This window comes from Podarcis liolepis, assembly GCF_965112155.1.
Source record: "Podarcis liolepis genome assembly, chromosome: Z".
Classification (NCBI taxonomy): Eukaryota; Metazoa; Chordata; class Lepidosauria; order Squamata; family Lacertidae; genus Podarcis; species Podarcis liolepis.
The window spans coordinates 51,610,903-51,638,012 of record NC_139570.1 but is presented as its reverse complement, the minus strand read 5'-3'; the positions used below and the strand labels follow the sequence as shown (position 1 = coordinate 51,638,012).

At 37.9% G+C, this 27,110-nt stretch overlaps 1 protein-coding gene across 1 annotated transcript in view; it reads left to right on the top strand.

Moving 5' to 3' along the window:
- SPTAN1 (spectrin alpha, non-erythrocytic 1) overlaps positions 1-27,110 on the top strand; it is a gene marked incomplete at its 5' end in the record, with an annotated part of 87,457 nt that overhangs the window by 15,486 nt on the left and 44,861 nt on the right. The window contains 8 exons of the mRNA XM_083484533.1: positions 1,342-1,356; positions 6,524-6,655; positions 7,935-8,072; positions 8,987-9,091; positions 10,983-11,191; positions 22,121-22,241; positions 22,572-22,693; positions 26,496-26,628. Of these exons, the coding sequence (XP_083340659.1) occupies positions 1,342-1,356; positions 6,524-6,655; positions 7,935-8,072; positions 8,987-9,091; positions 10,983-11,191; positions 22,121-22,241; positions 22,572-22,693; positions 26,496-26,628 (975 nt within the window). The remainder of the gene's footprint in view (positions 1-1,341; positions 1,357-6,523; positions 6,656-7,934; positions 8,073-8,986; positions 9,092-10,982; positions 11,192-22,120; positions 22,242-22,571; positions 22,694-26,495; positions 26,629-27,110) is intronic.

Here is a 27,110-nt window from a genome sequence, read left to right as displayed (position 1 = left end):
GATCCCTTTGCTGCCGGATCCCTACCCCGCCGGATCCCTACCCCACCGGATCCCTCTCCGCTCCCGGCCAACCAGAAAGTGGGCTCCGTTTCTCCCCATTCCACCAGATTCCTTTCCCGCCGGATCCCTACCCCGCCAGATCCCTCTCCGCTCCCGGCCAACCAGAATGCGGCCTCCGTTTCTCCCCATTTCACCGAATCCCTCCCCCGCCAGATCCCTCCCCCGCCAGATCCCTCTCCACTCCCCGCCAGATCCCTCTCCGCTCCCGGCCAACCAGAAAGCGGGCTCCGTTTCTCCCCGTTCCCACCTGATCCCTTTCCTGCCGGATCACTCCCCCGCTGGATCCCTCCCCCGCCAGATCCCTCTCCGCTCCTGGCCAACCAGAATGCGGCCTCCGTTTCTCCCCATTTCACCGAATCCCTCCCCCGCCAGATCCCTCCCCCGCCAGATCCCTCCCCCGCCAGATCCCTCTCCACTCCCCGCCAGATCCCTCTCCGCTCCCGGCCAACCAGAATGCGGCCTCCGTTTCTCCCCGTTCCACCGAATCCCTCCCCCGCAAGATCCTTCCCCCGCCAGATCCCTCCCCGCTCCCCGCCAGATCCCTCTCCGCTCCCAGCCAACCAGAAAGCGGGCTCCATTTCTCCCCATTCCCACCGGATCCGTTTCCTGCCGGATCCCTCCCCCACCAGATCCCTCCCCCGCCTGATCCCTCTCCGCTCCCGGCCAACCAGAAAGCGGGCTCCGTTTCTCCCCGTTCCCACCGGATCCCTTTCCTGTCAGATCGCTTTCCTGCCGGATTCCTCTCCCCCAGATCCCTCTACGCTCCCTGCCAACCAGAAACTGGGCTCCGTTTCTCCCCATTCCACCAGATCCCTTTCCTGCCGGATCCCTTCCCCGTCAGATCCCTCCCCCGCCAGATCCCTCTCCGCTCCCGGCCAACCAGAAAGCGGGCTCCGTTTCTCTCCATTCCACCAGATCCCTTTCCCGCCAGATCTCTCCCCCGCCGCATCCCTCCCCCGCCAGATCCCTCTCCGCTCCCGGCCAACCAGAACGCGGCCTCCGTTTCTCCCCGTTCCCACCGGATCCCTTTCCCGCCACATCACTCTCCCCCCGGATCCCTTTCCGGCCAACCAGAAAGCGGGCTCCGTTTCTCCCCGTTCCCACCGGATCCCTTCCACGCCGGATCCCCCCGCCAGATCCCTCTCCTCTCCCGGCCAACCAGAATGCAGCCTCCGTTTCTCTCCCCCCCCCCGGATTAATGATATCTCCGCCTCCGGATCCCGAGCACCGGATCCTGATCTCTCTCTCTCTTCTTTTCTTCTTTCCCTCTCTCTTTTCCAGCTTTCCAAACTCCTGGTAAGTCTCTCCGTTATTTGTGGGTCTGAAGTCGGCTTTTTGTCTTCTTTTCTTCTTCTTCTTCATTCTTTTCTTCTTATTATTTATTTTCTTCTTCTTACAATCTTTTCTTCTTTTCTTCTTCATTCTTTTCTTCTTCTTCTTATTTATTTTCTTATAATTTCTTCTTTTCTTCTTCTAATTTATTCTTTTCTTCTTTATTTTTTTCTTCTAATTTCTTCTTTTCTTTTCTTCTTCTTTATTCTTTTCTTCTTCTTCTTTATTTTTTTCTTATAATTTCTTTTCTTCTTTTCTTCTTCTTTCTTCTTTTCTTCTTCTTTATTTTCTTCTTATAATTCTTTTCTTCTTCTTTTCTTCTAATTTATTCATTTCTTCTTATTTATTTTTTTCTAGTTATAATTTCTTCTTTTCTTCTTCTTTTCTTCTTCTAATTTATTCTTTTCTTCTTCTTCTTATTTATTTTTTTCTTCTTATAATTTCTTCTTTTCTTCTTCTTTTCTTCTTCTAATTTATTCTTTTCTTCTTCTTATTTATATTTTTCTTCTTATAATTTCTTCTTTTCTTCTTCTTTTCTTCTAATTTATTCATTTCTTCTTCTTATTTTTTTCTAGTTATAATTTCTTCTTTTCTTCTTTTCTTCTTTATTCTTTTCTTCTTTATTTTTTTCTTCTTATAATTTCTTCTTTTCTTCTTTTCTTCTTCTTTATTCTTTTCTTCTTATTTATTTTCTTCTTATAATTTCTTCTTTTCTTCTTCTTTTCTTCTAATTTATTCATTTCTTCTTATTTATTTTTTTCTTATAATTTCTTCTTTTCTTCTTCTTTTCTTCTTCTAATTTATTCTTTTCTTCTTATTCTTTATTTTTTTCTTCTTATAATTTCTTCTTTTCTTCTTCTTTTCTTCTAATTTATTCATTTCTTCTTCTTATTTTTTTTCCTAGTTATAATTTCTTCTTTTCTTCTTTTCTTCTTTATTCTTTTCTTCTTCTTCTTTATTTTTTTCTTATAATTTCTTTTCTTCTTTTCTTCTTTCTTCTTTTCTTCTTCTTATTTATTTTCTTCTTATAATTCTTTTCTTCTTCTTTTCTTCTAATTTATTCATTTCTTCTTATTATTTATTTTTTCTTCTTATAATTTCTTCTTTTCTTCTTTTCTTCTAATTTATTCTTTTCTTATTTATTTTTTTCTTCTTATAATTTCTTCTTTTCTTCTTCTTTTCTTCTTTATTCTTTTCTTCTTATTTATTTTCTTCTTCTTATAATTTCTTCGTTTCTTCTTGTTTTCTTCTTCTTTATTCTTTTCTTCTTCTAATTTATTCTTTTCTTCTTCTTATTTATTTTCTTCTTCTTATAATTCCTTCTTTTTTTCTTTTCTTCTAATTTATTTTTTTCTTCTTTATTTTTTTCTTCTTATAATTTCTTCTTTTCTTCTAATTTATTCTTTTCTTCTTTATTTTTTTCTTCTTATAATTTCTTTTCTTCTTCTTTTCTTCTTTATTCTTTTCTTCTTCTTTATTTTTTTCTTCTTATAATTTCTTCTTTTCTTCTTATTTTATTCTAATTTATTCTTTTCTTCTTATTTTTATTTATTCTTTTCTTATTTATTCTTTTGTTCTTATTCTTATTTATTCTTTTATTCTTATAATTTCTTCTTTTCTTCTTATTTATTCTTTCTTATTTTTATTTCTTCTTTTCTTCTTATTTCTTCTATTCTTCTCTTCTTCTTCTTTTCTTCTTATTCTTATTTATTCTTTTCTTCTTATTTCTTTTTTCTTATTTTATTCTTTATTCTTTTCTTCTTATTCTTATTTATTCTTTTCTTCTTCTTATAATTTCTTCTTTTCTTCTTATTTTATTCTTTATTCTTTTCTTCTTATTCTTATTTTTTCCTTCTTATAATTTCTTCTTCTTCTATTCTTTATTCTTTTCTTCTTATTTTTATTTATTATTTTCTTCTTCTTATTTCTTATTTTATTCTTCTTATTTCCTATTTTATTCTTATTATTTCCTATTTTATTCTTATTATTTCCTATTTTATTCTTATTTATTATCATTTTTTATTTTATTCTTAGTCTTATTTACGATTCTTTTATTCTTATTTATTATTTTATTATTATTTCGGATTCCTTTATTCTTATTTATCATTTATTCTTTTATACTTATTCTTATTCTTTTATTCTTATTATTTCCAATTCTTTTATTCTTATTTATTTCCGATTCTTTGATTCTTATTTATGATTGATTCCTTTATTCTTCTAATTATTTCCGATTCTTTTATTATATTTATTCTTATTATTTCTGATTCTTTTTTCTTTCTTCTTATTTCTTATTTTATTCTTATTTCCGATTCTTATTTATTCTTCATTATTTTATTCCTATTTATCATTTACTATCTTATTCTTTTATTCTTATTATATCCTCTTATATTCCTATTTATTCTTAATTTTTATGGGCTAATAGCCGTAAATAAATAAATAAATAAATTCTTAATTATTTTATTCTTATTTTTCATTTATTATTTTATACTTATTCTTCTTATTTCCGATTCTTTCATTCTTCTTCTTCTTCTTTTCTCGTTTCCCCCGTTCGCTCGTCCGTCTCTCTCGTTTTTCGTTTTTCACCCGTCTCGTTGAATGACATCATCGCCGTCCATGTTTCGTTGTTAATTGTTTCATTTTTAATTAATATTTATCGATAAGAGATCTATAAATATGTTAACCTATTTGTCTATTTATTGACCTATTCCTTCATTAAGTCATTTACTTTTAAACTTATTTCTTTATTAAACCTGTTTTATTAACCTTTTATTTCTTTATTAACCTGTTTTTATTCATCTATTAACCTACTTATTTATTAACCTGTTTTTATTAATTAATCTATGAACCTACTTATTAACCTGTTCTTATTAATTAATCTATTAACCTACATATTTGTTAACCTGTGTATTATTTATCAACTTATTTATTTATTGACCCTTATATTATATTATATTATATTATATTATATTATATTATATTATATTATATTATATTATATTATATTGTTAATTAACCTTTTATTTCTTTATCAACCTGTTTTTATTAATTAATCTACTAACCTACCTATTGGTTAACCTGTGTATTATTTATCAACTTATTTACTTTTTATTTATTGACCCATTTATTATATTATATTATATTATATTATATTATATTATATTATATTATATTATATTATATTATATTATATTATATTATATTATTGTTAATTAACCTACATTGGTTTATTAACCTTTTATTTCTTTATCAGCCTGTTTTTATTAATTAATCTATTAACCTACCTATTGGTTAACCTGTGTATTATTTATCAATTTATTTATTTACTTTTTATTTATTGACCCATATATTATATTATATTATATTATATTATTATAATATAATATAATATAATATAATATAATATAATATAATATAATATAATATAATATAATATAATATAATATAATATAATATATGGGTCAATAAATAAAAAGTAAATATATTATATTATATTATATTATATTATATTATATTATATTATATTATATTATATTATATTATATTATATTATATTATATTATATTATATTATATTATATTATATTATATTATTACTGTTAATTAACCTACGTTGGTTTATTAACCTGTTATTTCTTTATCAACCTGTTTTTATTAATTAATCTATTAACCTACCTATTGGTTAACCTGTGTATTATTTATCAACTTATTTACTTTTTATTTATTGACCCATTTATTAGATTATATATTATATTATATTATATTATATTATATTATATTATATTATATTATATTATATTATATTATATTATATTATATTATATTATATTATATTATATTATATTATATTATATTATATTACATTATATTATAATAAATCGGTCAATACATAAAAAGTAGATAAATATGTTGATAAATATAATATAATATATTATATTATATTGTTAATTAACCTATGTTGGTTTATCAACCTATTATTTCTTTATCAACCTGTTTTTATTAATTAATCTATTAACCTACCTATTTGTTAACCTGTGTATTATTTATCAACTTATTTACTTTTAATTTTTTGACCCATATATTATATTATTATATTATATTATATTATATTATATTATATTATATTATATTATATTATATTATATTATATTATATTATATTATATTATATTAAATCGGTCAATACATAAAAAATAAATAAGTTGATAAATATAATATAATATATTATATTATATTGTTAATTAACCTACGTTGGTTTATTAACCTGTTATTTCTTTATCAACCTGTTTTTATTAATTAATCTATTAACCTACCTATTGGTTAACCTGTGTATTATTTATCAACTTATTCATTTATTGACCCATTTATTATATTATATTATATTATATTATATTATATTATATTATATTATATTATATTATATTATATTATATTATATTATATTATATTATATTATTACTGTTAATTAACCTACGTTAATTAACCTTTTATTTCTTTATCAACCTGTTTTTATTAATTAATCTATTAACCTACCTATTTCTTAACCTGTGTATTATTTATCAACTAATTTATTTTCTTTTTATTTATTGACCCATAATATAATATAATATAATATAATATAATATAATATAATATAATATAATATAATATAATATAATATAATATAATATAATATAATATAAATGGATCAATAAATAAAAAGTCAATAAATACGTTGATTAATATAATATAATATAATATAATATAATATAATATAATATAATATAATATAATATAATATAATATAATATAATATATTATAATTGTTAATTAACCTATGTTGGTTTATTAACCTGTTATTTCTTTATCAACCTGTTTTTATTAATTAATCTACTAACCTACTTATTGGTTAACCTGTGTATTATTTATCATCTTATTTATTTACTTTTTAATTATCGACCCATTTATTATATTATATTATATATTATATTATTATTGTCAATGTTGCTTTATTTCTTTATCAACCTCTTTTTATTAATCTATTAACCTACCTATTTGTTAACTTATTTATTTGCTTTTAATATATATTAGATTATATTATTATTATTGTTAATAATAATATTTTGCCCAATGCGCCATTTTTTTTCGTATTTCCAGAGCAAGCACCAGAAACACCAGGCCTTTGAAGCGGAGCTACAAGCCAACGCCGACCGGATCCGGGGCGTCATTGACGTCGGCAACTCCCTCATCGAGCGCGGGGCCTGCGCCGGGAGCGAGGACGCCGTCAAGGTGGGTCGGTTTGCGTGGCGAAGCCTGTCATGTGACCTGTCACATGAAAGCCCACGGCGTTCCGAAGAGATCGGTACTTCCTGATTGGATGTATCTGCTTCCTGGGCGGAGCTTTTGAGGTTTTTGTGTAGCCAGGCCTGTCTGCTCCTGCAATTTCCTTCTCCTAGGTTTCCCCAATTTCCTAAAGCCTGTCATGTGACCTGTCATATAAAAGCCCATGTCCTTCTGAAAATATTGGTACTTCCTGTTTGGATGTATCTACTTCCTGGGCGGAGCTTTTGAGATTTTTGTGTAGCTCGGCCTATAGGCTCCTTCTCGTCCTGTTTCTGAATTTCCGAAAGCGGACAAGCCTGTCATGTGACCTGTCATATGAAAGCCCACGGCGTTCCGAAGAGAATGGCACTTCCTGATTGGGTGTAGTTCCTTCCTGGGCGGAGCTTTGGAGGTTTTTGTGTAGTCCGGCCTAGCCAATCCGCTCATCCTAGCTTCTGGTACTGTTTGTGAATTACCTAAAGTGGACAAGCCTGTCATGTGACCTGTCATATAAAAGCCCATGTCCTTCTGAAAATATTGGTACTTCCTGTTTGGATGTATCTGCTTCCTGGGCGGAGCTTTTGAGGTTTTGGTGTATCCAGGCCTGGTCAATCCACTCCCACTCATCCTAGTTTCTGCTAGTGTGAATTTCCTTAAGTGGCCAAGCCTGTCATGTGACCTGTCATATGAAAGCCCACGGCGTTCCGAAGAGAATGGCGTCTCCTGATTGGACATAGCTCCTTCCTGGGCGGAGCTTTTGAGGTTTATGTGTAGTCTGGCCTAGCCAATCCGCTTCCGTTCATCTTAGTTTTCCTCAAGGGGACAAGCCTGTCATGTGACCTGTCATATGAAAGCCCACGGCATCCCGAAGAGAATGGCGTCTCCTGATTGGACATAGCTCCTTCCTGGGCGGAGCTTTTGAGGTTTATGTGTCTGGCCTAGCCAGTCCGCTCATCCTAGCTTCTGCTACTGTTTGTGAATTACCTAAAGTGGACAAGCCTGTCATGTGACCTGTCATATGAAAGCCCACGGCATTCCAAAGAGAATGGCATCTCCTGATTGGACGTCTCTGCTTCCTGGGCGGAGCTTTGGGGCTTTTTGTGTATCTGGCCCGTCCAAAATTCTTATCATTCTTGAAATCTCAAGGCTTCGTCTCTTGGAAACTGGCATAAAATATTTCGATTTGATTTGATTTAATTTGATTCCGGTTCCAAAATTTCCTCCCGTTCTTGTCCCTCCCCTCCAGGCCCGATTGGCCGCCCTGGCCGACCAATGGCAGTTCCTGGTTCAGAAGTCGGCGGAGAAGAGTCACCGCCTGAAAGAAGCCAATAAGCAGCAGAATTTCAACACCGGGATCAAAGATTTCGACTTCTGGCTTTCGGAGGTAGGGGGCGTATTATTATTATTATTATTATTATTATTATTATTATTATTATTATTATTATTATTGATCAAGTAGAGAACCATTATTATTATTATTATTATTATTATTATTATTATTATATTTTTATGATCAAGTAGAGAAGCATTATCAATATTAGTTATTATTATTATTATTATTATTATTGATAATAATATGAACTGAATTTATCTCGGGGTAGGGGCATATTATTATTATTATTATTATTATTATTATTATTATTAAATTTTTTATGATCAAGGAGAGAACCATTATCAATATTATTAGTAATTATTATTATTATTATTATTATTATTATTATTATTATTAGAATCAAGTAGAGAACCATTATCAATATTATTAGTTATTATTATTATTATTATTATTATTATTATTATTATTATTATTAATGATAATACGAACTGAATTTCTCTCGGGGTAGGGGGCATATTATTATTATTATTATTATTATATTTTTTAACATCAAGTAGAGAACCATTATCAATATTATTAGTAATCATTATTATTATTATTAATGATAATAATACGAACTGAATTTATCTGGGGGACAATGGGTGGGTGGGCAGAATCAAGTAGAGAACCATTATTATTATTATTAATATTATTAATATTATTAATACAGGTGGGTGGGTTGGCAGAATCAAGTGAATAACCATTATTATTATTATTATTATTATTATTATTATTATTATTATTATTATTATATTTTTTAACATCAAGTAGAGAACCATTATCAATATTATTAGTAATCATTATTTTTATTATTAACGATAATAATACGAACTGAATTTATCTCAGGGTGGGGGACAATGGGTGGGTTGGCAGAATCAAGTAGAGAACCATTAATATTATTATTATTATTATTATTATTCCCCCAGGTGGAAGCGCTGCTTGCCTCTGAGGATTATGGGAAAGACCTGGCGTCCGTTAATAACCTCCTCAAGAAACATCAGCTGCTGGAAGCCGATATTTCGGCCCACGAGGTTTATTATTATTATTATTATTATTATTATTATTATTATTATTATTGAAATCCAGCCAGATGGGTGGGAAATAATTTATTATTATTGTTGTTGTTGTTGTTGTTGTTGTTTTGTTGTTGAAACCCAGCCAGATGGGTAGGAAATAATATATTATTATTATTATTATTATTATTATTATTATTATTATTATTATTATAGGTATCAGAAATGGAATACAAATCATATTTTCAGTGGTTTGGGGACATTTTAAAATAGCGCCAAATTTTCAGAAATAGAAATCTTATTTTAAAATCGGAAACGGAACCAAAATTATAAAATAGTGCAACGTTTTCAGAAATGGAAATTTTCGTTTTAAAATCAGAAACTGAATCAAAATCTAAATTTCAAAATCAGAAACTGAATCAAAATCTTCATTTTAAAAGAGCACCAAATTTTCAGAAATAGAAATCTTATTTTAAAATCAGAAACAGAACCGAAATTTTGAAATAGTGCAACGTTTTTAGAAATGGAAATCTTCATTTTAAAATCAGAAACTGAATCAAAATCTAAATTTCAAAATCAGAAACGGAATAAAAATCCTAATTCAAAATCAGAAATGGAATCAAAATCTTGATTTCAAAATCAGGGATGGAATCGAAATACTGATTTCAAAATCAGAAATGAAATGAAATGAATTTTTTGAACAAAATGAAAATCGAAAACTAAATCAATTCTATCAGACTAGATTTTCAGAAATTGGAATTTTTGAACAAAATTGAAATCGAAAATCAAATCAATTCTATCCGACCAGATTTTCAGAAATTGAATTTTATTTTTTAAAAACTCAAGAATTGAATTTTTAATTTTTCAAAAGAATAATATTTTTTTTCCTTTTTTAAGAATTAATAATTTAATCTAAAATTTTTAAATGAAATCTCATTTAACCCTTTGCTATCCATCCGGCTCTTTAACCCTTCGCTATCCGGCCAGATTTTCAGAAATTGAATTTTTCGAACAAAATGAAAATCGAAAATCAAATCAATTCTATCCGACCAGATTTCCAGAAATTGAATTTTTTGAACAAAATCAAATCAATTCTATCCGACCAGATTTCCAGAAATTGGAATTTTTGAACAAAATCAAATCAATTCTATCCGACCAGATTTCCAGAAATTGAGTTTTTTGAACAAAATTAAATCAATTCTATCCGACCAGATTTCCAGAAATTGAATTTTTTGAACAAAATTAAATCAATTCTATCCGACCAGATTTTCAGAAATTGAGTTTTTTGAACAAAATCAAATCAATTCTATCCGACCAGATTTCCAAAAATTGAATTTTTTGAACAAAATGAAAATCAGAAATCAAATCAATTCTATCCGACCAGATTTTCAGAAATTGATTTTTTTGAACAAAATGAAAATCGAAAATTAAATCAATTTTCGATTTTCATTTTCTCCAAAAAATTCAATTTCTGAAAATCTGGCCGGATAGCGAAGGGTTAAAGAGCCGGACGGATAGCAAAGGGTTAAATGAGATTTCGTTTAAAAAATTCAAATTAAATTATTAATGTAAAAAAAGGAAAAAAAATAAAATTTAATTATTATTATTTTTAAATTAAAAATTCAATTTTTGATTTTAAAAAAATCAAAATTCAATTTCTGAAAATCTGGCCGGATAGCGAAACAATATTAATTTATTATTTTATTTTAATTTTGGATTTAATTTTTATTTTTCTATTGGATTTTATTTTTCTATTTCTATCCGGCCGGATTTTCAGAAATTGAATTTTTTGAACAAAATGAAAATCGAAAATGAAATCAATTCTATCCGGCCGGATTTTCAGAAATTGAATTTTTGGAACACAATGAAAAATCGAAAATTAAATCAAAATTTTTTTAATCCTTCGCAGGATCGCCTGAAGGATCTGAACGGTCAAGCCGACAGCTTGATGACCAGCAGCGCCTTTGACACCTCCCAGGTCAGGGAGAAGCGGGAGACGGTCAACGGGAGATTCCAGCGGATCACCGCCATGGCGGCCGCCCGGCGGGCCAAGCTGAACGAATCCCACCGCCTCCACCAGTTCTTCCGGGACATGGACGACGAGGAGTCCTGGATCAAGTAGGTCCCGGGGAGGGGATCCGCTGGGATCCTAGAGATCAACCCTACAACTAAACCTGATCCTAAGACCTAACCCTAACCCTAAAAGTAACCCTAAAATTTAACCCTGACCCTGGATCAAGTAGGTCCGGGGAGGGGATCCGCTGGGATCCGAAAGAGCAACCCTGAAAGCGTAACCCTGATCCTTTAACCTAACCCTAAAAGTAACACTGAAATGTAAGCCTGACCCTGTATCAAGTAGGTTCGGGGAGGGGATCCGCTGGGATCCGAAAGATCAACCCTGAAAGCGTAACCCTGATCCTAAAACCTAACCCTGAACCTAACCCTAAAAGTAACCCTAAAATGTAATCCTAACCCTGACCCTAACCCTGGATCAAGTAGGTCCGGGGAGGGGATCCGCTGGGATCCTAAAGATCAACCCTGAAAGCGTAACCCTGATCCTAAAACGTAACCCTGGACCGGAAAACCTAACCCTAAAATCTAACCCTAACCCTAACCCTGGATCAAGTAAGTCCTTGGGGAGGGGATCCGCTGGGATCCTAAAGATCAACCCTGAAAGCGTAACCCTGATCCTAAAACCTAACCCTAAACCTAACCCTAAAAGTAACCCTAAAATGTAACCCTAAACCTGACCCTAACCCTGGATCAAGTAGGTCCTGGGAGGGGATCCGCTGGGATCCTAAAGATCAACCCTGAAAGCGTAACCCTGATCCTAAAACGTAACCCTGGACCGGAAAACCTAACCCTAAAAGTAACCCTAAAATGTAACCCTGACCCTGACCCTGGATCAAGTAGGTCCATGGGGAGGGGATCCGCTGGGATCCTAAAGATCAACCCTGAAACTAACCCTGAAACCGTAACCCTGAACCTGAAAACCTAACCCTAAAAGTAACCCTAAAATGTAACCCTAACCCTAACCCTTGATCAAGTAGGTCCTTGGGGAGGGGATCCGCTGGGATCCTAAAGATCAACCCTACAACTAACCCGGAAACCCTAAACCTGATCCTGAAAACCTAACCCTAAAAGGAACCCTAAAATGTAACCCTGACCCTAACCCTGGATCAAGTAGGTCCGGGGAGGGGATCCCCTGGGATCCTAAAGATCAACCCTGAACCTGAAAACCTAACCCTAAAAGGAACCCTAAAATCTAACCCTGGATCGAGTAGGTCCTTGGGGAGGGGATCGGCTGGGATCCTAAAGATCAACCCTAAACCTGATCCTAAAACCCTAAACCTGATCCTAAAATGTAACCCTAACCGGAAAACCTAACCCTAAAAGTAACCCTAAAACGTAACCCTAACTCTGGATCAAGTAGGTCCGGGGAGGGGATCCGCTGGGATCCTAAAGATCAACCCTAAAACTAACCCTGAAAGCGTAACCCTGATCCTAAAACGTAAACCTAACCCTAAAAGTAACCCTAAAATGTAACCCTAACCCTGGATCAAGTAGGTCCTTGGGGAGGGGATCTGCTGGGATCCTAAAGATCAACACTGAAACCGTAACCCTGGACCTGAAAACCTAACCCTAAAAGTAACCCTAAAATGTAACCCTGACCCTGGATCAAGTAGGTCCGGGGAGGGGATCCGCTGGCATCCGAAAGATCAACCCTGAAAGCGTAACCCTGATCCTAAAACGTAACCCTGAACCGGAAAACCTAACCCTAAAAGTAACCCTAAAACGTAACCCTAAACCTGACCCTAACTCTGGATCAAGTAGGTCCTTGGGGAGGGGATCCACTGGGATCCTAAAGATCAACCCTACAACTAACCCGGAAACCGTAACCCTGATCCTAAAACGTAACCCTGAACCTGAAAACCTAACCCTAAAATCTAACCCTAACCCTAACCCTGGATCAAGTAGGTCCGGGGAGGGGATCCGCTGGGATCCTAAAGATCAACCCTACAACTAACCCGGAAACCGTAACCCTGAACCTGAAAACCTAACCCTAAAAGGAACCCGAAAATGTAACCCTGACCCTAACCCTGGATCAAGTAGGTCCTTGGGGAGGGAATCCGCTGGGATCCTAAAGATCAACCCTACAACTAACCCGGAAACCGTAACCCTGATCCTAAAACCTAACCCTGAACCTAACCCAAAAGTAACCCTGAAATGTAACCCTGACCCTGGATCAAGTAGGTCCTTGGGGAGGGGATCCGCTGGGATCCTAAAGATGAACCGTACAACTAACCCTGAAACCCTAAAGCTGATCCTAAAACCTAACCCTGGACCTGAAATCCTAACCCTAAAAGTAACCCTAAAAGTAACCCTAAAATGTAACCCTAACCCTGGATCAAGTAGGTCCATGGGGAGGGGAGGACGGGGGCGGATCGACAGGATCCCAAAGCCTAATCCTAGAACTAATCCTGAAACCCGAAACCTGATCCTAAAACGTAACCCTGGACCTGAAAACCTAACCCTAAAAGTAACCCTAAAATGTAACCCTAACCCTGGATCCAGTAGATCCTTGGGAAGGGGAGGACAGGGGCGGATCGACGGGATCCCAAAGCCTAATCCTAAAACTAATCCTCAAACCCTAAACCTGATCCTAACCCTAAATACTAAACCTAACCCTAAAACTAATCCTCAAACCCTAAACCTGATCCTAACCCTAAATACTAAACCTAACCCTAAAACTAATCCTAAAACCCTAAACCTGATCCTAAAACCTAACCCTGAACCTGAAAACCTAACCCTAAAATCTAACCCTGACCCTAAAACATGACCCTAAACCCTAACCCGAAAATATAACCATAAAATTAACCCTAAACCTTAAAACATAAGCCTAACCCTAAAACCCTAAACCCTAAACCTAAAACATGATCCTAAACCCTAACTCAAAAAATAACCCTAACCCTAAACTCTAACCCTAAAACATAACCCTAATCCTAAAACATGAACCCTAAAACTAACCCTAAAATATAATCCTAAACCCTAGCCCTAAAAGTAACCCTAAAACGTAACCCTGAACCTGAAAACCTAACCCTAAAATGTAACCCTGACCCTAAAACGTGAACCTAAACCCTAACCCGAAAATATAACCCTAAAATTAACCCTAAACCTTAAAACATAAGCCTAACCCCTAAAACCCTAAACCCTAACCCTAAAACATAACCCTAAACCTAAAACATGATCCGAAACCCTAACTCAAAAAAATAACCCTAACCCTAAAACATAACCCTAATCCTAAAACATGAACCCTAAAACTAACCCTAAAATATAATCCTAAACCCTAGCCCTAAAAGTAACCCTAAAACGTAACCCTGAACCTGAAAACCTAACCCTAAAATGTAACCCTGACCCTAAAACGTGAACCTAAACCCTAACCCGAAAATATAACCCTAAAATTAACCCTATACCTTAAAACATAAGCCTAACCCCTAAAACCCTAAACCCTAACCCTAAAACATAACCCTGAACCTAAAACATGATCCGAAACCCTAACTCAAAAAAATAACCCTAACCCTAAAACATAACCCTAATCCTAAAACATGAACCCTAAAACTAACCCTAAAATATAATCCTAAACCCTAGCCCTAAAAGTAACCCTAAAACGTAACCCTGAACCTGAAAACCTAACCCTAAAATGTAACCCTGACCCTAAAACGTGAACCTAAACCCTAACCCGAAAATATAACCCTAAAATTAACCCTAAACCTTAAAACATAAGCCTAACCCCTAAAACCCTAAACCCTAACCCTAAAACATAACCCTAAACCTAAAACATGATCCGAAACCCTAACTCAAAAAAATAACCCTAACCCTAAAACATAACCCTAATCCTAAAACATGAACCCTAAAACTAACCCTAAAACTAACCCTAAAATATAATCCTAAACCCTAGCCCTAAACTCTAACCCTAAAACATAACCCTAAAACCTAAACCCTAACCATAAAACAATAACCATAAAACAAACCCTAAAACTTAACCCTAATCCTAAAACCTAACCCTAACCCTAAATCATAACCATAAAAGTAACCTTAAAACCTAAAGCATGACCCTAAGCCTAAGCCTAAATCCTAACCCTAAAATATAATCCTAAATCCTAACCCTAAAAAATCATCCTAATCCTAAAGCCTAACCCTAAACTCTAACCCTACAACCTAACCCTAATCCTAAAACATGAACCCTAAAACTAACCCTAAAATATAATCCTAAAGCCTAACCCTAAAACGTAACCCTGACCCTAACCCTAAATCCTAACCCTAAAAAATAATCCTAATCCTAAACCCTAACCCTAAACTCTAACCCTACAACCTAACCCTAATCCTAAAACATGAACCCTAAAACTAACCCTAAAATATAATCCTAAAGCCTAACCCTAAAACGTAACCCTGACCCTAACCCTAAATCCTAACCCTAAAAAATAATCCTAATCCTAAAGCCTAACCCTAAACTCTAACCCTACAACCTAACCCTAATCCTAAAACATGAACCCTAAAACTAACCCTAAAATATAATCCTAAAGCCTAACCCTAAAACGTAACCCTGACCCTAACCCTAAATCCTAACCCTAAAAAATAATCCTAATCCTAAAGCCTAACCCTAAACTCTAACCCTACAACCTAACCCTAATCCTAAAACATGAACCCTAAAACTAACCCTAAAATATAACCCTAAAGCCTAACCCTAAAACGTAACCCTGACCCTAACCCTAAATCCTAACCCTAAAAAATCATCCTAATCCTAAACCCTAACCCTAAACTCTAACCCTACAACCTAACCCTAATCCTAAAACATGAACCCTAAAACTAACCCTAAAATATAATCCTAAAGCCTAACCCTAAAACGTAACCCTGACCCTAACCCTAAATCCTAACCCTAAAAAATAATCCTAATCCTAAACCCTAACCCTAAACTCTAACCCTACAACCTAACCCTAATCCTAAAACATAACCATAAAACTAACCCTAAAATATAATCCTAAAGCCTAACCCTAAAACGTAACCCTAAACCTGAAAACCTAACCCTAAAAGTAACCCTAAAAGGAACCCTAAAACGTAACCCTAACCCTGGATCAAGTAGGTCCTTGGGGAGGGGAGGAGGGGGGCGGATCGGCGGGATCCCAAAGCCTAATCCTAAAACTAATCCTGAAACCCTAAACCTGATCCTAAAACCTAACCCTGAACCTGAAAACCTAAAAACCCTAAAAGTAACCCTAAACCTGACCCTAACCCTGGATCAAGTAGGTCCGGGGAGGGGATCCGCTGGGATCCTAAAGATCAACCCTACAACTAACCCTGAAACCCTAAACCGGATCCTAAAACATAACCCTGGACCTGAAAACCTAACCCTAAAAGTAACCCTAAAACGTAACCCTAACCCTGGATAAAGTAGGTCCTTGGGGGAGGGGATCTGCTGGGATCCTAAAGATCAACCCTGAAAGCGTAAGCCTGATCCTAAAACGTAACCCCGAACCTGAAAACCTAACCCTAAAAGTAACCCTAAAACGTAACCCTGACCCTGGATAAAGTAGGTCCTTGGGGAGGGGATCTGCTGGGATCCTAAAGATCAACCCTGAAAGCGTAACCCTGATCCTAAAACGTAACCCTGAACCGGAAAAACCTAACCCTAAAAGTAACCCTAAAACGTAACCCTAACCCTGGATAAAGTAGGTCCTTGGGGAGGGGATCTGCTGGGATCCTAAAGATCAACCCTGAAAGCGTAAGCCTGATCCTAAAACGTAACCCTGAACCGGAAAAACCTAACCCTAAAAGTAACCCTAAAACGTAACCCTAACCCTGGATAAAGTAGGTCCTTGGGGAGGGGATCTGCTGGGATCCTAAAGATCAACCCTGAAAGCGTAAGCCTGATCCTAAAACGTAACCCCGAACCTGAAAACCTAACCCTAAAAGTAACCCTAAAACGTAACCCTAACCCTGGATAAAGTAGGTCCTTGGGGAGGGGATCTGCTGGGATCCTAAAGATCAACCCTGAAAGCGTAACCCTGATCCTAAAACGTAACCCTGAACCGGAAAAACCTAACCCTAAAAGTAACCCTAAAACGTAACCCTAACCCTGGATAAAGTAGGTCCTTGGGGAGGGGATCTGCTGGGATCCTAAAGATCAACCCTGAAAGCGTAACCCTGATCCTAAAACGTAACCCTGAACCGGAAAAACCTAACCCTAAAAGTAACCCTAAAACGTAACCCTGACCCTGGATCAAGGAGGTCCGTGGGGAGGGGGGGAGGGGGCGGATCGACGGGATCCCAAAGCCTAATCCTAGAACTAATCCTAAAACCCGAAACCTGATCCTAAAATGTAACCCTGAACCAGAAAACCTAACCCTAAAATGTAACCCTAACCCTGACCCTAAACCTGGATCAAGTAGGTCCTTGGAGAGGGGGAGGACAGGGGCGGATCGACAGGATCCCAAAGCCTGATCCTAGAACTAATCCTAAAACCCTAAACCTGATCCTAAAACGTAACCCTGAACCTGAAAACCTAACCCTAAAATGTAACCCTAAAATGTAACCCTGAACCCTAAAACTAACCCTGGATCTAGTAGGTCCTTGGGGAGGGGGGAGGGGGCGGATCGACGGGATCCTAAAGATTAACCCTAAAACTAACCCTGAAACCCTAAACCTGATCCTAAAACGTAACCCTGAGCCTGAAAACCTAACCCTAAAAGTAACCCTAAAATGTAAGCCTAACCCTGGATCAACTAGGTCCTTGGGGAGGGGAGGAGGGGGGCGGATCGACGGGATCCCAAAGCCTAATCCTAAAACCCGAAACCTGATCCTAAAACCTAACCCTGAACCAGAAAACCTAACCCTAAAATGTAACCCTAACCCTGACCCTAAACCTGGATCAAGTAGGTCCTTTTTAGGGGAGGAGGGGGGCGGATCGACGGGATCCCAAAGCCTAACCCTAAAACTAACCCTGAAACCCTAAACCTGATCCTAAAACATCACCTTGACCCTAACACGTCACCATAAAACTAACCCTAAAACATAACCCTAATCCTAAAACATAATCCTAACCCTAAAACATAATCCTAAATCCTAACCCTAAACCCTAAAACATAATCCTAAATCCTAACCCTAAAACATAATCCTAAATCCTAACCCTAACCCTAAAACATAATCCTAAATCCTAACCCTAAACCCTAAAACATAATCCTAAATCCTAACCCTAAAACATAATCCTAAATCCTAACCCTAAACCCTAAAACATAATCCTAAATCCTAACCCTAACCCTAAACCCTAAAACATAATCCTAAATCCTAACCCTAAAACATAATCCTAAATCCTAACCCTAAACCCTAAAACATAATCCTAAATCCTAACCCTAACCCTAAACCCTAAAACATAATCCTAACCCTAAAACATAATCCTAAATCCTAACCCTAAACCCTAAAACATAATCCTAACCCTAAAACATAATCCTAAATCCTAACCCTAAACCCTAAAACATAATCCTAACCCTAAAACATAATCCTAAATCCTAACCCTAAACCCTAAAACATAATCCTAATCCTAAAACATAATCCTAAATCCTAACCCTAACCCTAAAACATAATCCTAAATCCTAACCCTAAACCCTAAAACATAATCCTAAATCCTAACCCTAAACCCTAAAATATAATCCTAAATCCTAACCCTAACCCTAAAATATAATCCTAAATCCTAACCCTAACCCTAAAACATAATCCTAAGCCTAAACACTAATCCTAAATCCTAACCCTAACCCTAAAATATAATCCTAAATCCTAACTCTAAACACTAATCCTGAAACATAACCCTAACCCTAAAACATAATCCTAAATCCTAACCCTAAACCCTAAAACATAATCCTAAATCCTAACCCTAACCCTAAAACATAATCCTAAATCCTAACCCTAAAACATAATCCTAATCCTAAAACATAATCCTAAATCCTAACCCTAACCCTAAACCCTAAAACATAATCCTAAATCCTAACCCTAAAATATAATCCTAAATCCTAACCCTAACCCTAAAACATAATCCTAAATCCTAACCCTAACCCTAAAACATAATCCTAAATCCTAACCCTAAAACATAATCCTAAATCCTAACCCTAAACCCTAAAACATAATCCTAAATCCTAACCCTAAAACATAATCCTAAATCCTAACCCTAACCCTAAAACATAATCCTAAATCCTAACCCTAAACCCTAAAACATAATCCTAAATCCTAATCCTAACCCTAAAACATAATCCTGAAACATAACCCTAACCCTAAAACATAATCCTAAATCCTAACCCTAAACCCTAAAACATAATCCTAAATCCTAACCCTAACCCTAAACCCTAAAACATAATCCTAACCCTAAAACATAATCCTAAATCCTAACCCTAAACCCTAAAACATAATCCTAACCCTAAAACATAATCCTAAATCCTAACCCTAAACCCTAAAACATAATCCTAATCCTAAAACATAATCCTAAATCCTAACCCTAACCCTAAAACATAATCCTAAATCCTAACCCTAAACCCTAAAACATAATCCTAAATCCTAACCCTAACCCTAAAACATAATCCTAAATCCTAACCCTAAACCCTAAAACATAATCCTAAATCCTAACCCTAAAACATAATCCTAAATCCTAACCCTAAACACTAATCCTAAATCCTAACCCTAACCCTAAAACATAATCCTAAATCCTAACCCTAAACCCTAAAATATAATCCTAAATCCTAACCCTAACCCTAAAACATAATCCTAAATCCTAACCCTAACCCTAAAACATAATCCTAAATCCTAACCCTAAAACATAATCCTAATCCTAAAACATAATCCTAAATCCTAACCCTAACCCTAAACCCTAAAACATAATCCTAAATCCTAACCCTAAAATATAATCCTAAATCCTAACCCTAACCCTAAAACATAATCCTAACCCTAAACCCTAAAACATAATCCTAAATCCTAACCCTAACCCTAAAACATAATCCTAAATCCTAACCCTAAACCCTAAAACATAATCCTAAATCCTAACCCTAACCCTAAAACATAATCCTAAATCCTAACCCTAAAACATAATCCTAATCCTAAAACATAATCCTAAATCCTAACCCTAACCCTAAACCCTAAAACATAATCCTAAATCCTAACCCTAAAATATAATCCTAAATCCTAACCCTAACCCTAAAATATAATCCTAAATCCTAACCCTAAACACTAATCCTAAATCCTAACCCTAACCCTAAAACATAATCCTAAATCCTAACCCTAAACCCTAAAACATAATCCTAAATCCTAACCCTAACCCTAAAACATAATCCTAAATCCTGACCCTAAAAAATTACCCTAAACTCTAACCCTAAAATATAACCCTAACCCTAAACCCTAAAACATAATCCTAAATCCTGACCCTAAAAAATTACCCTAAATTCTAACCCTAAAATATAATCCTAAATTCTAACCTTAAAACATAGTCGTAACCCTAAACCCTAAAATATAACCCTAATCCTAAACCCTAAAATATAACCCTAATCCTAAACCCTAAAATATAACCCTAATCCTAAACCCTAAAATATAACCCTAATCCTAAACCCTAAAATATAACCGTAACCCTAAACCCTAAAACATAACCCTAAATCCTGACCCTAAAAAATTACCCTAAACTCTAACCCTAAAATATAATCTTAAAACTTAACCCTCAAATATAACCCTAACCCTAAACCAGAATCCTAAACTCTAACCCTAAAACATAATCCTAAATTCTAACCCTAAAACATAATCCTAAATCCTGACCCTAAAACATAATCCTAAATCCTGACCCTAAAATATAATATTCAACCTTAACCCTCAAATAGATCCCTAATCCTAATCCTAAATCCTGACCCTAAAAAATGACCCTAAACTCTAACCCTAAAATATAATCCTAAACCTTAACCCTCAAATAGATCCCTAATCCTAATCCTAAATCCTGACCCTACAAAATGACCCTAAACTCTAACCCTAAATCCCTAATCCTAAACCTTAACCCTCAAATAGATCCCTAATCCCAATCCTAAATCCCGACCCTACAAAATGACCCTAAACTCTGACCCTAAAATATAATCCTCAACCTTAACCCTCAAATAGATCCCTAATCCTAATCCTAAATCCTGACCCTAAAAAATGACCCTAAACTCTAACCCTAACCCTCAAATAGATCCCTAATCCTAATCCTAAATCCTGACCCTAAAAAATGACCCTAAAACAGAATCTTCAACCTTAACCCTCAAATAGATCCCTAATCCTAATCCTAAATCCTGACCCTAAAAAATGACCCTAAACTCTAACCCTAAATCCCTAATCCTAAACCTTAACCCTCAAATAGATCCCTAATCCTAATCCTAAATCCCGACCCTACAAAATGACCCTAAACTCTGACCCTAAAATATAATCCTCAACCTTAACCCTCAAATAGATCCCTAATCCTAATCCTAAATCCTGACCCTAAAAAATGACCCTAAACTCTAACCCTAACCCTCAAATAGATCCCTAATCCTAATCCTAAATCCTGACCCTAAAAAATGACCCTAAAACAGAATCTTCAACCTTAACCCTCAAATAGATCCCTAATCCTAATCCTAAATCCTGACCCTACAAAATGACCCTAAACTCTAACCCTAAATCCCTAATCCTCAACCTTAACCCTCAAATAGATCCCTAATCCTAATCGTAAATCCTGACCCTACAAAATGACCCTAAACTCTAACCCTCAAATAGATCCCTAATCCTAATCCTAAATCATGACCCTACAAAATGACCCTAAATCCCGAATCCGAAACCCTAATCTTCTTCCAAATCTTATTCTTCGTCTCCTTTCAGTCTGGCTTGATCCCTTCAATCTTTCGATTAGTCTCATTATTATTAGCCTCGTTATTAATCTGATTATTATTATTAGTCTCGTTATTAATCTGATTATTATTATTATTATTATTATTATTATTATTATTATTATTTCCCCAGGGAGAAGAAGCTACTTGTCAGCTCGGAGGATTACGGACGGGATCTGACCGGCGTCCAGAACCTGAGGAAGAAACACAAGCGGCTGGAGGCCGAGTTGGCCGCCCACGAACCGGCCATCCAGGTGGGCAGAGCGGATCCCGGGATCCACTGGATCCCACAACGGGATCCCACAACGGGGTCACAAAGGGGACCCGCTCCTCCCTCGCTGGCAACCGGGTTCCTGGCAACCTTTCCCGGCGGGCGCCTGCCTTGCGGAATCTGGTCTGGGAAACGGGAGGGATCCACTTGGTCCCAGATCCCTTTCCGGTTTCCGGTCCTTGGGTTGGATCTGGGATCTCCCGGGGGGATCGGCCGGATCGGCGGGACGGTGAATGACGGCGTCTGAAATAGGCGGTTGATAATAATAATAATAATAATAATAATAATAATAATAATAATAATAATTTTCCAGGGCGTTCTGGACACCGGGAAGAAACTTTCGGACGACAACACCATTGGCAAAGAGGAGATCCAGCAACGACTGGCTCACTTTGTGGATCACTGGCAGGAGCTGAAGAGATTGGCCGCCGCCCGGTAAGCAAGGGATCCCGTTTCCTGGCGGGGATCTGAAGAGATACCCCGTAGAAGGGATCTCGAGGGAGGATAGGAGGAGGTAGGATTGTAGAAGGGATCTCATAGGAGGAGCTAGGATCGTAGAAGGGATCTCGAGCGAGGATAGGAGGAGCTAGGATCATAGAAGGGATCTCATAGGAGGAGCTAGGATCCTAGAAGGGATCTTGATGGAGGAGAGGAGGGTTGTAGAAGGGATCTCAGCAGAGAAGGATTGGGGATTGGATTGTAGAAGGGATCTCGACAGAGGATAGGAGGAGATAGGATCACAGAAGGGATCTCAACGGAGGATAGGATTGTAGAAGGGATCTCATAGGAGGAGCTAGGATCCTAGAAGGGATCTTGATGGAGGATAGGAGGAGATAGGATCATAGAAGGGATCTCATAGGAGGAGCTAGGATCGTAGAAGGGATCTAAAGGGAGGATCAGAGGGTTGTAGAAGGGATCTCGACAGAGAAGGTTTGGGGATTGGATTGTAGAAGGGATCTCAACGGACGATAGGATTGTAGAAGGGATCTCATAGGAGGAGCTAGGATCGTAGAAGGGATCTAAAGGGAGGATCGGAGGGTTGTAGAAGGGATCTCAGCAGAGAAGGATTGGGGATTGGATTGTAGAAGGGATCTCATAGGAGGAGCTAGGATCGTAGAAGGGATCTAAAGGGAGGAGATAGGATAGTAGAAGGGATCTCAACAGAGAAGGATTGGGGATTGGATTGTAGAAGGGATCTCGACAGAGGATAGGAGGAGATAGGATCATAGAAGGGATCTCAACGGAGGATAGGATTCTAGAAGGGATCTCATAGGAGGAGCTAGGATCGTAGAAGGGATCTAAAGGGAGGATAGGATTCTAGAAGGGATCTCATAGGAGGAGATAGGATTGTAGAAGGGATCTCATAGGAGGATAGGAGGATTGTAGAAGGGATCTTGATGGATAAGAGGATCATAGAAGGGATTTTGACGGACAATAGAAGGGGATAGGATAGTAAAAGGGATCTTGACGGAGGATAGGATTGCAGAAGGGATCTCATGGGAGGAGCTGGAATTGTAGAAGGGATCTTGACAGGTGGTAGGATTGCAGAAGGGATCTCATAGGAGGAGCTAGGATCGTAGAAGGGATCTCATAGGAGGAGATAGGATCATAGAAGGGATCTAAAGGGAGGAGATAGGATAGTAGAAGGGATCTCAACAGAAGGATAGAAGGTAGGATTGTAGAAGGGATCTCAATGGAGGATAGGATTCTAGAAGGGATCTCATAGGAGCTAGGATCGTAGAAGGGATCTAAAGGGAGGAGATAGGATATTAGAAGGGATCTCAACAGAGAAGGATTGGGGATTGGATTGTAGAAGGGATCTCGACAGAGGATAGGAGGAGATAGGATCATAGAAGGGATCTCAACGGAGGATAGGAGGAGATAGGATCATAGAAGGGATCTCATAGGAGGAGCTAGGATCATAGAAGGGATCTTGATGGAGGATAGGAGGGCTGTAGAAGGGATCTCAACAGAGAAGGATTGGGGATTGGATTGTAGAAGGGATCTTGAGGGAGGATAGGAGGAGGTAGGATCATAGAAGGGATCTCAACGGAGGATAGGATTGTAGGAGGGATCTCATAGGAGGAGCTAGGATCGTAGAAGGGATCTAAAGGGAGGAGATAGGATAGTAGAAGGGATCTCAACAGAAGGATAGAAGGTAGGATTGTAGAAGGGATCTCAATGGAGGATAGGATTCTAGAAGGGATCTCATAGGAGCTAGGATCGTAGAAGGGATCTAAAGGGAGGAGATAGGATATTAGAAGGGATCTCAACAGAGAAGGATTGGGGATTGGATTGTAGAAGGGATCTCGACAGAGGATAGGAGGAGATAGGATCATAGAAGGGATCTCAACGGAGGATAGGAGGAGATAGGATCATAGAAGGGATCTCATAGGAGGAGCTAGGATCATAGAAGGGATCTTGATGGAGGATAGGAGGGCTGTAGAAGGGATCTCAACAGAGAAGGATTGGGGATTGGATTGTAGAAGGGATCTTGAGGGAGGATAGGAGGAGGTAGGATCATAGAAGGGATCTCAACGGAGGATAGGATTGTAGGAGGGATCTCATAGGAGGAGCTAGGATCGTAGAAGGGATCTAAAGGGAGGAGATAGGATAGTAGAAGGGATCTCAACAGAAGGATAGAAGGTAGGATTGTAGAAGGGATCTCAATGGAGGATAGGATTCTAGAAGGGATCTCATAGGAGCTAGGATCGTAGAAGGGATCTAAAGGGAGGAGATAGGATATTAGAAGGGATCTCAACAGAGAAGGATTGGGGATTGGATTGTAGAAGGGATCTCGACAGAGGATAGGAGGAGATAGGATCATAGAAGGGATCTCAACGGAGGATAGGAGGAGATAGGATCATAGAAGGGATCTCATAGGAGGAGCTAGGATCATAGAAGGGATCTTGATGGAGGATAGGAGGGCTGTAGAAGGGATCTCAACAGAGAAGGATTGGGGATTGGATTGTAGAAGGGATCTTGAGGGAGGATAGGAGGAGGTAGGATCATAGAAGGGATCTCAACGGAGGATAGGATTGTAGGAGGGATCTCATAGGAGGAGCTAGGATCGTAGAAGGGATCTAAAGGGAGGAGATAGGATAGTAGAAGGGATCTCAAAAGAGAAGGATTGGGGATTGGATTGTAGAAGGGATCTCGACAGAGGATAGGAGGAGATAGGATCATAGAAGGGATCTCAACGGAGGATAGGAGGAGATAGGATCATAGAAGGGATCTCAATGGAGGATAGGATTCTAGAAGGGATCTCATAGGAGGAGATAGGATCGTAGAAGGGATCTCAATGGAGGAGAGGAGGATTGAAGAAGGGATCTTGATGGATAAGAGATAGGATCATAGAAGGGATTTTGACGGACGATAGAAGGGGATAGGATAGTAAAAGGGATCTCGACGGAGGATAGGATTGCAGAAGGGATCTCATGGGAGGAGCTGGCATTGTAAAAGGGATCTTGACAGATGGTAGGATTGCAGAAGGGATCTCATAGGAGGAGATAGGATTGTAGAAGGGATTTCAAGGAAGGATAGGATTTTGGAAGGGATCTCATGGGAGAATATAGGATCGTAGAGGGGATCTTGACAGAGAAGGATAGAATCCGATAGGATCGCAGAAGGGATCTTGACGAAGAGGGTAGGATCATAGAAGGGATCTTGACGGAGGATAGAAGAAGATAGGACCTTATAAGAGATCCTTAGGATCATAGAAGAGATCTCGACGGAGGGTAGAAGGAGATAGGATCATAGAATCATAGATAGGATCATAGAATCTTGGGGATCTTGACGGAGAGAGAGAGAAGGAGATAGTAGATGGGATCTCGACGGAGGATAGAAGGTGATTGGATCGTGGAAGGGATCTCAATGGAGGATAGGAGGATCATAGAAGGGATCTCGACGGATGATAGAAGGATTGTAGAAGGGATCTTGATGGAGAAGGATAGAAGGAGATGGGATCGTAGAAGGGATCTTAACGGAGGATAGCAGGATAGGATCGTAGAAGGGATCTCGACGGAGGAACGCAGGAGATAGGATCCTAGAAGGGATCTCGACGGAGGAGAGGAGCATTGTGGAAGGGATCTTGACAGAGAAGAAGAGGAGATCGGATCGTAGAAGGAATCTCCACGGGGAGAAGGGAAGGGGGTGGAATCCGCAAAGGGATCTCTGCGCCCAAGGATGGAAGCTCTGATCCGGATTTGAAGCGGATCCCATTTTTGATCCCTCTCAGAGGCCAGCGGCTGGAGGAATCCCTTGAATACCAGCAGTTTGTGGCCAATGTGGAGGAAGAGGAAGCCTGGATCAACGAGAAGATGACCTTGGTGGCCAGTGAGGATTACGGCGACACCCTGGCGGCCATCCAGGTGAGTGGATCCCGGCGGATCCCCATGACTGACAGGATCGGTGGATCCCGATGGCCGACGGATCGGTGGATTCTATGAGAAGTGGGGTCGGTGGGTCCTGTGACCGGTGGGATTGGGTTTATCCTGAGGACCGGCGGATCCTATGACTGGTGGGGTTGGGGTGGATCCTGATGCCCGACGGATCGTGGATCCTACGACTGGTGGGATGGGAGGATCCTGAGGACTGGCGGATCGGCGGATCCTGTGGCTGGTGGGATTGGTGGATCCCGATGGCTAATAGGGTCGGGGGGATCCTATGACCGGTGGGATTGGGTGGACCCTGATGACTGGCTGGTCGCTGGATCCTATGACCGGTGGGATTGGGTGGATCCTGATGACCGACATACTGGTGGCTCCTATGACCGGTGGGATCGGGTGGACCCAATGACCAGCAGACCGCTGGACCCTATGACCCTATGACCGGTGGGATAGATGGATCCCGA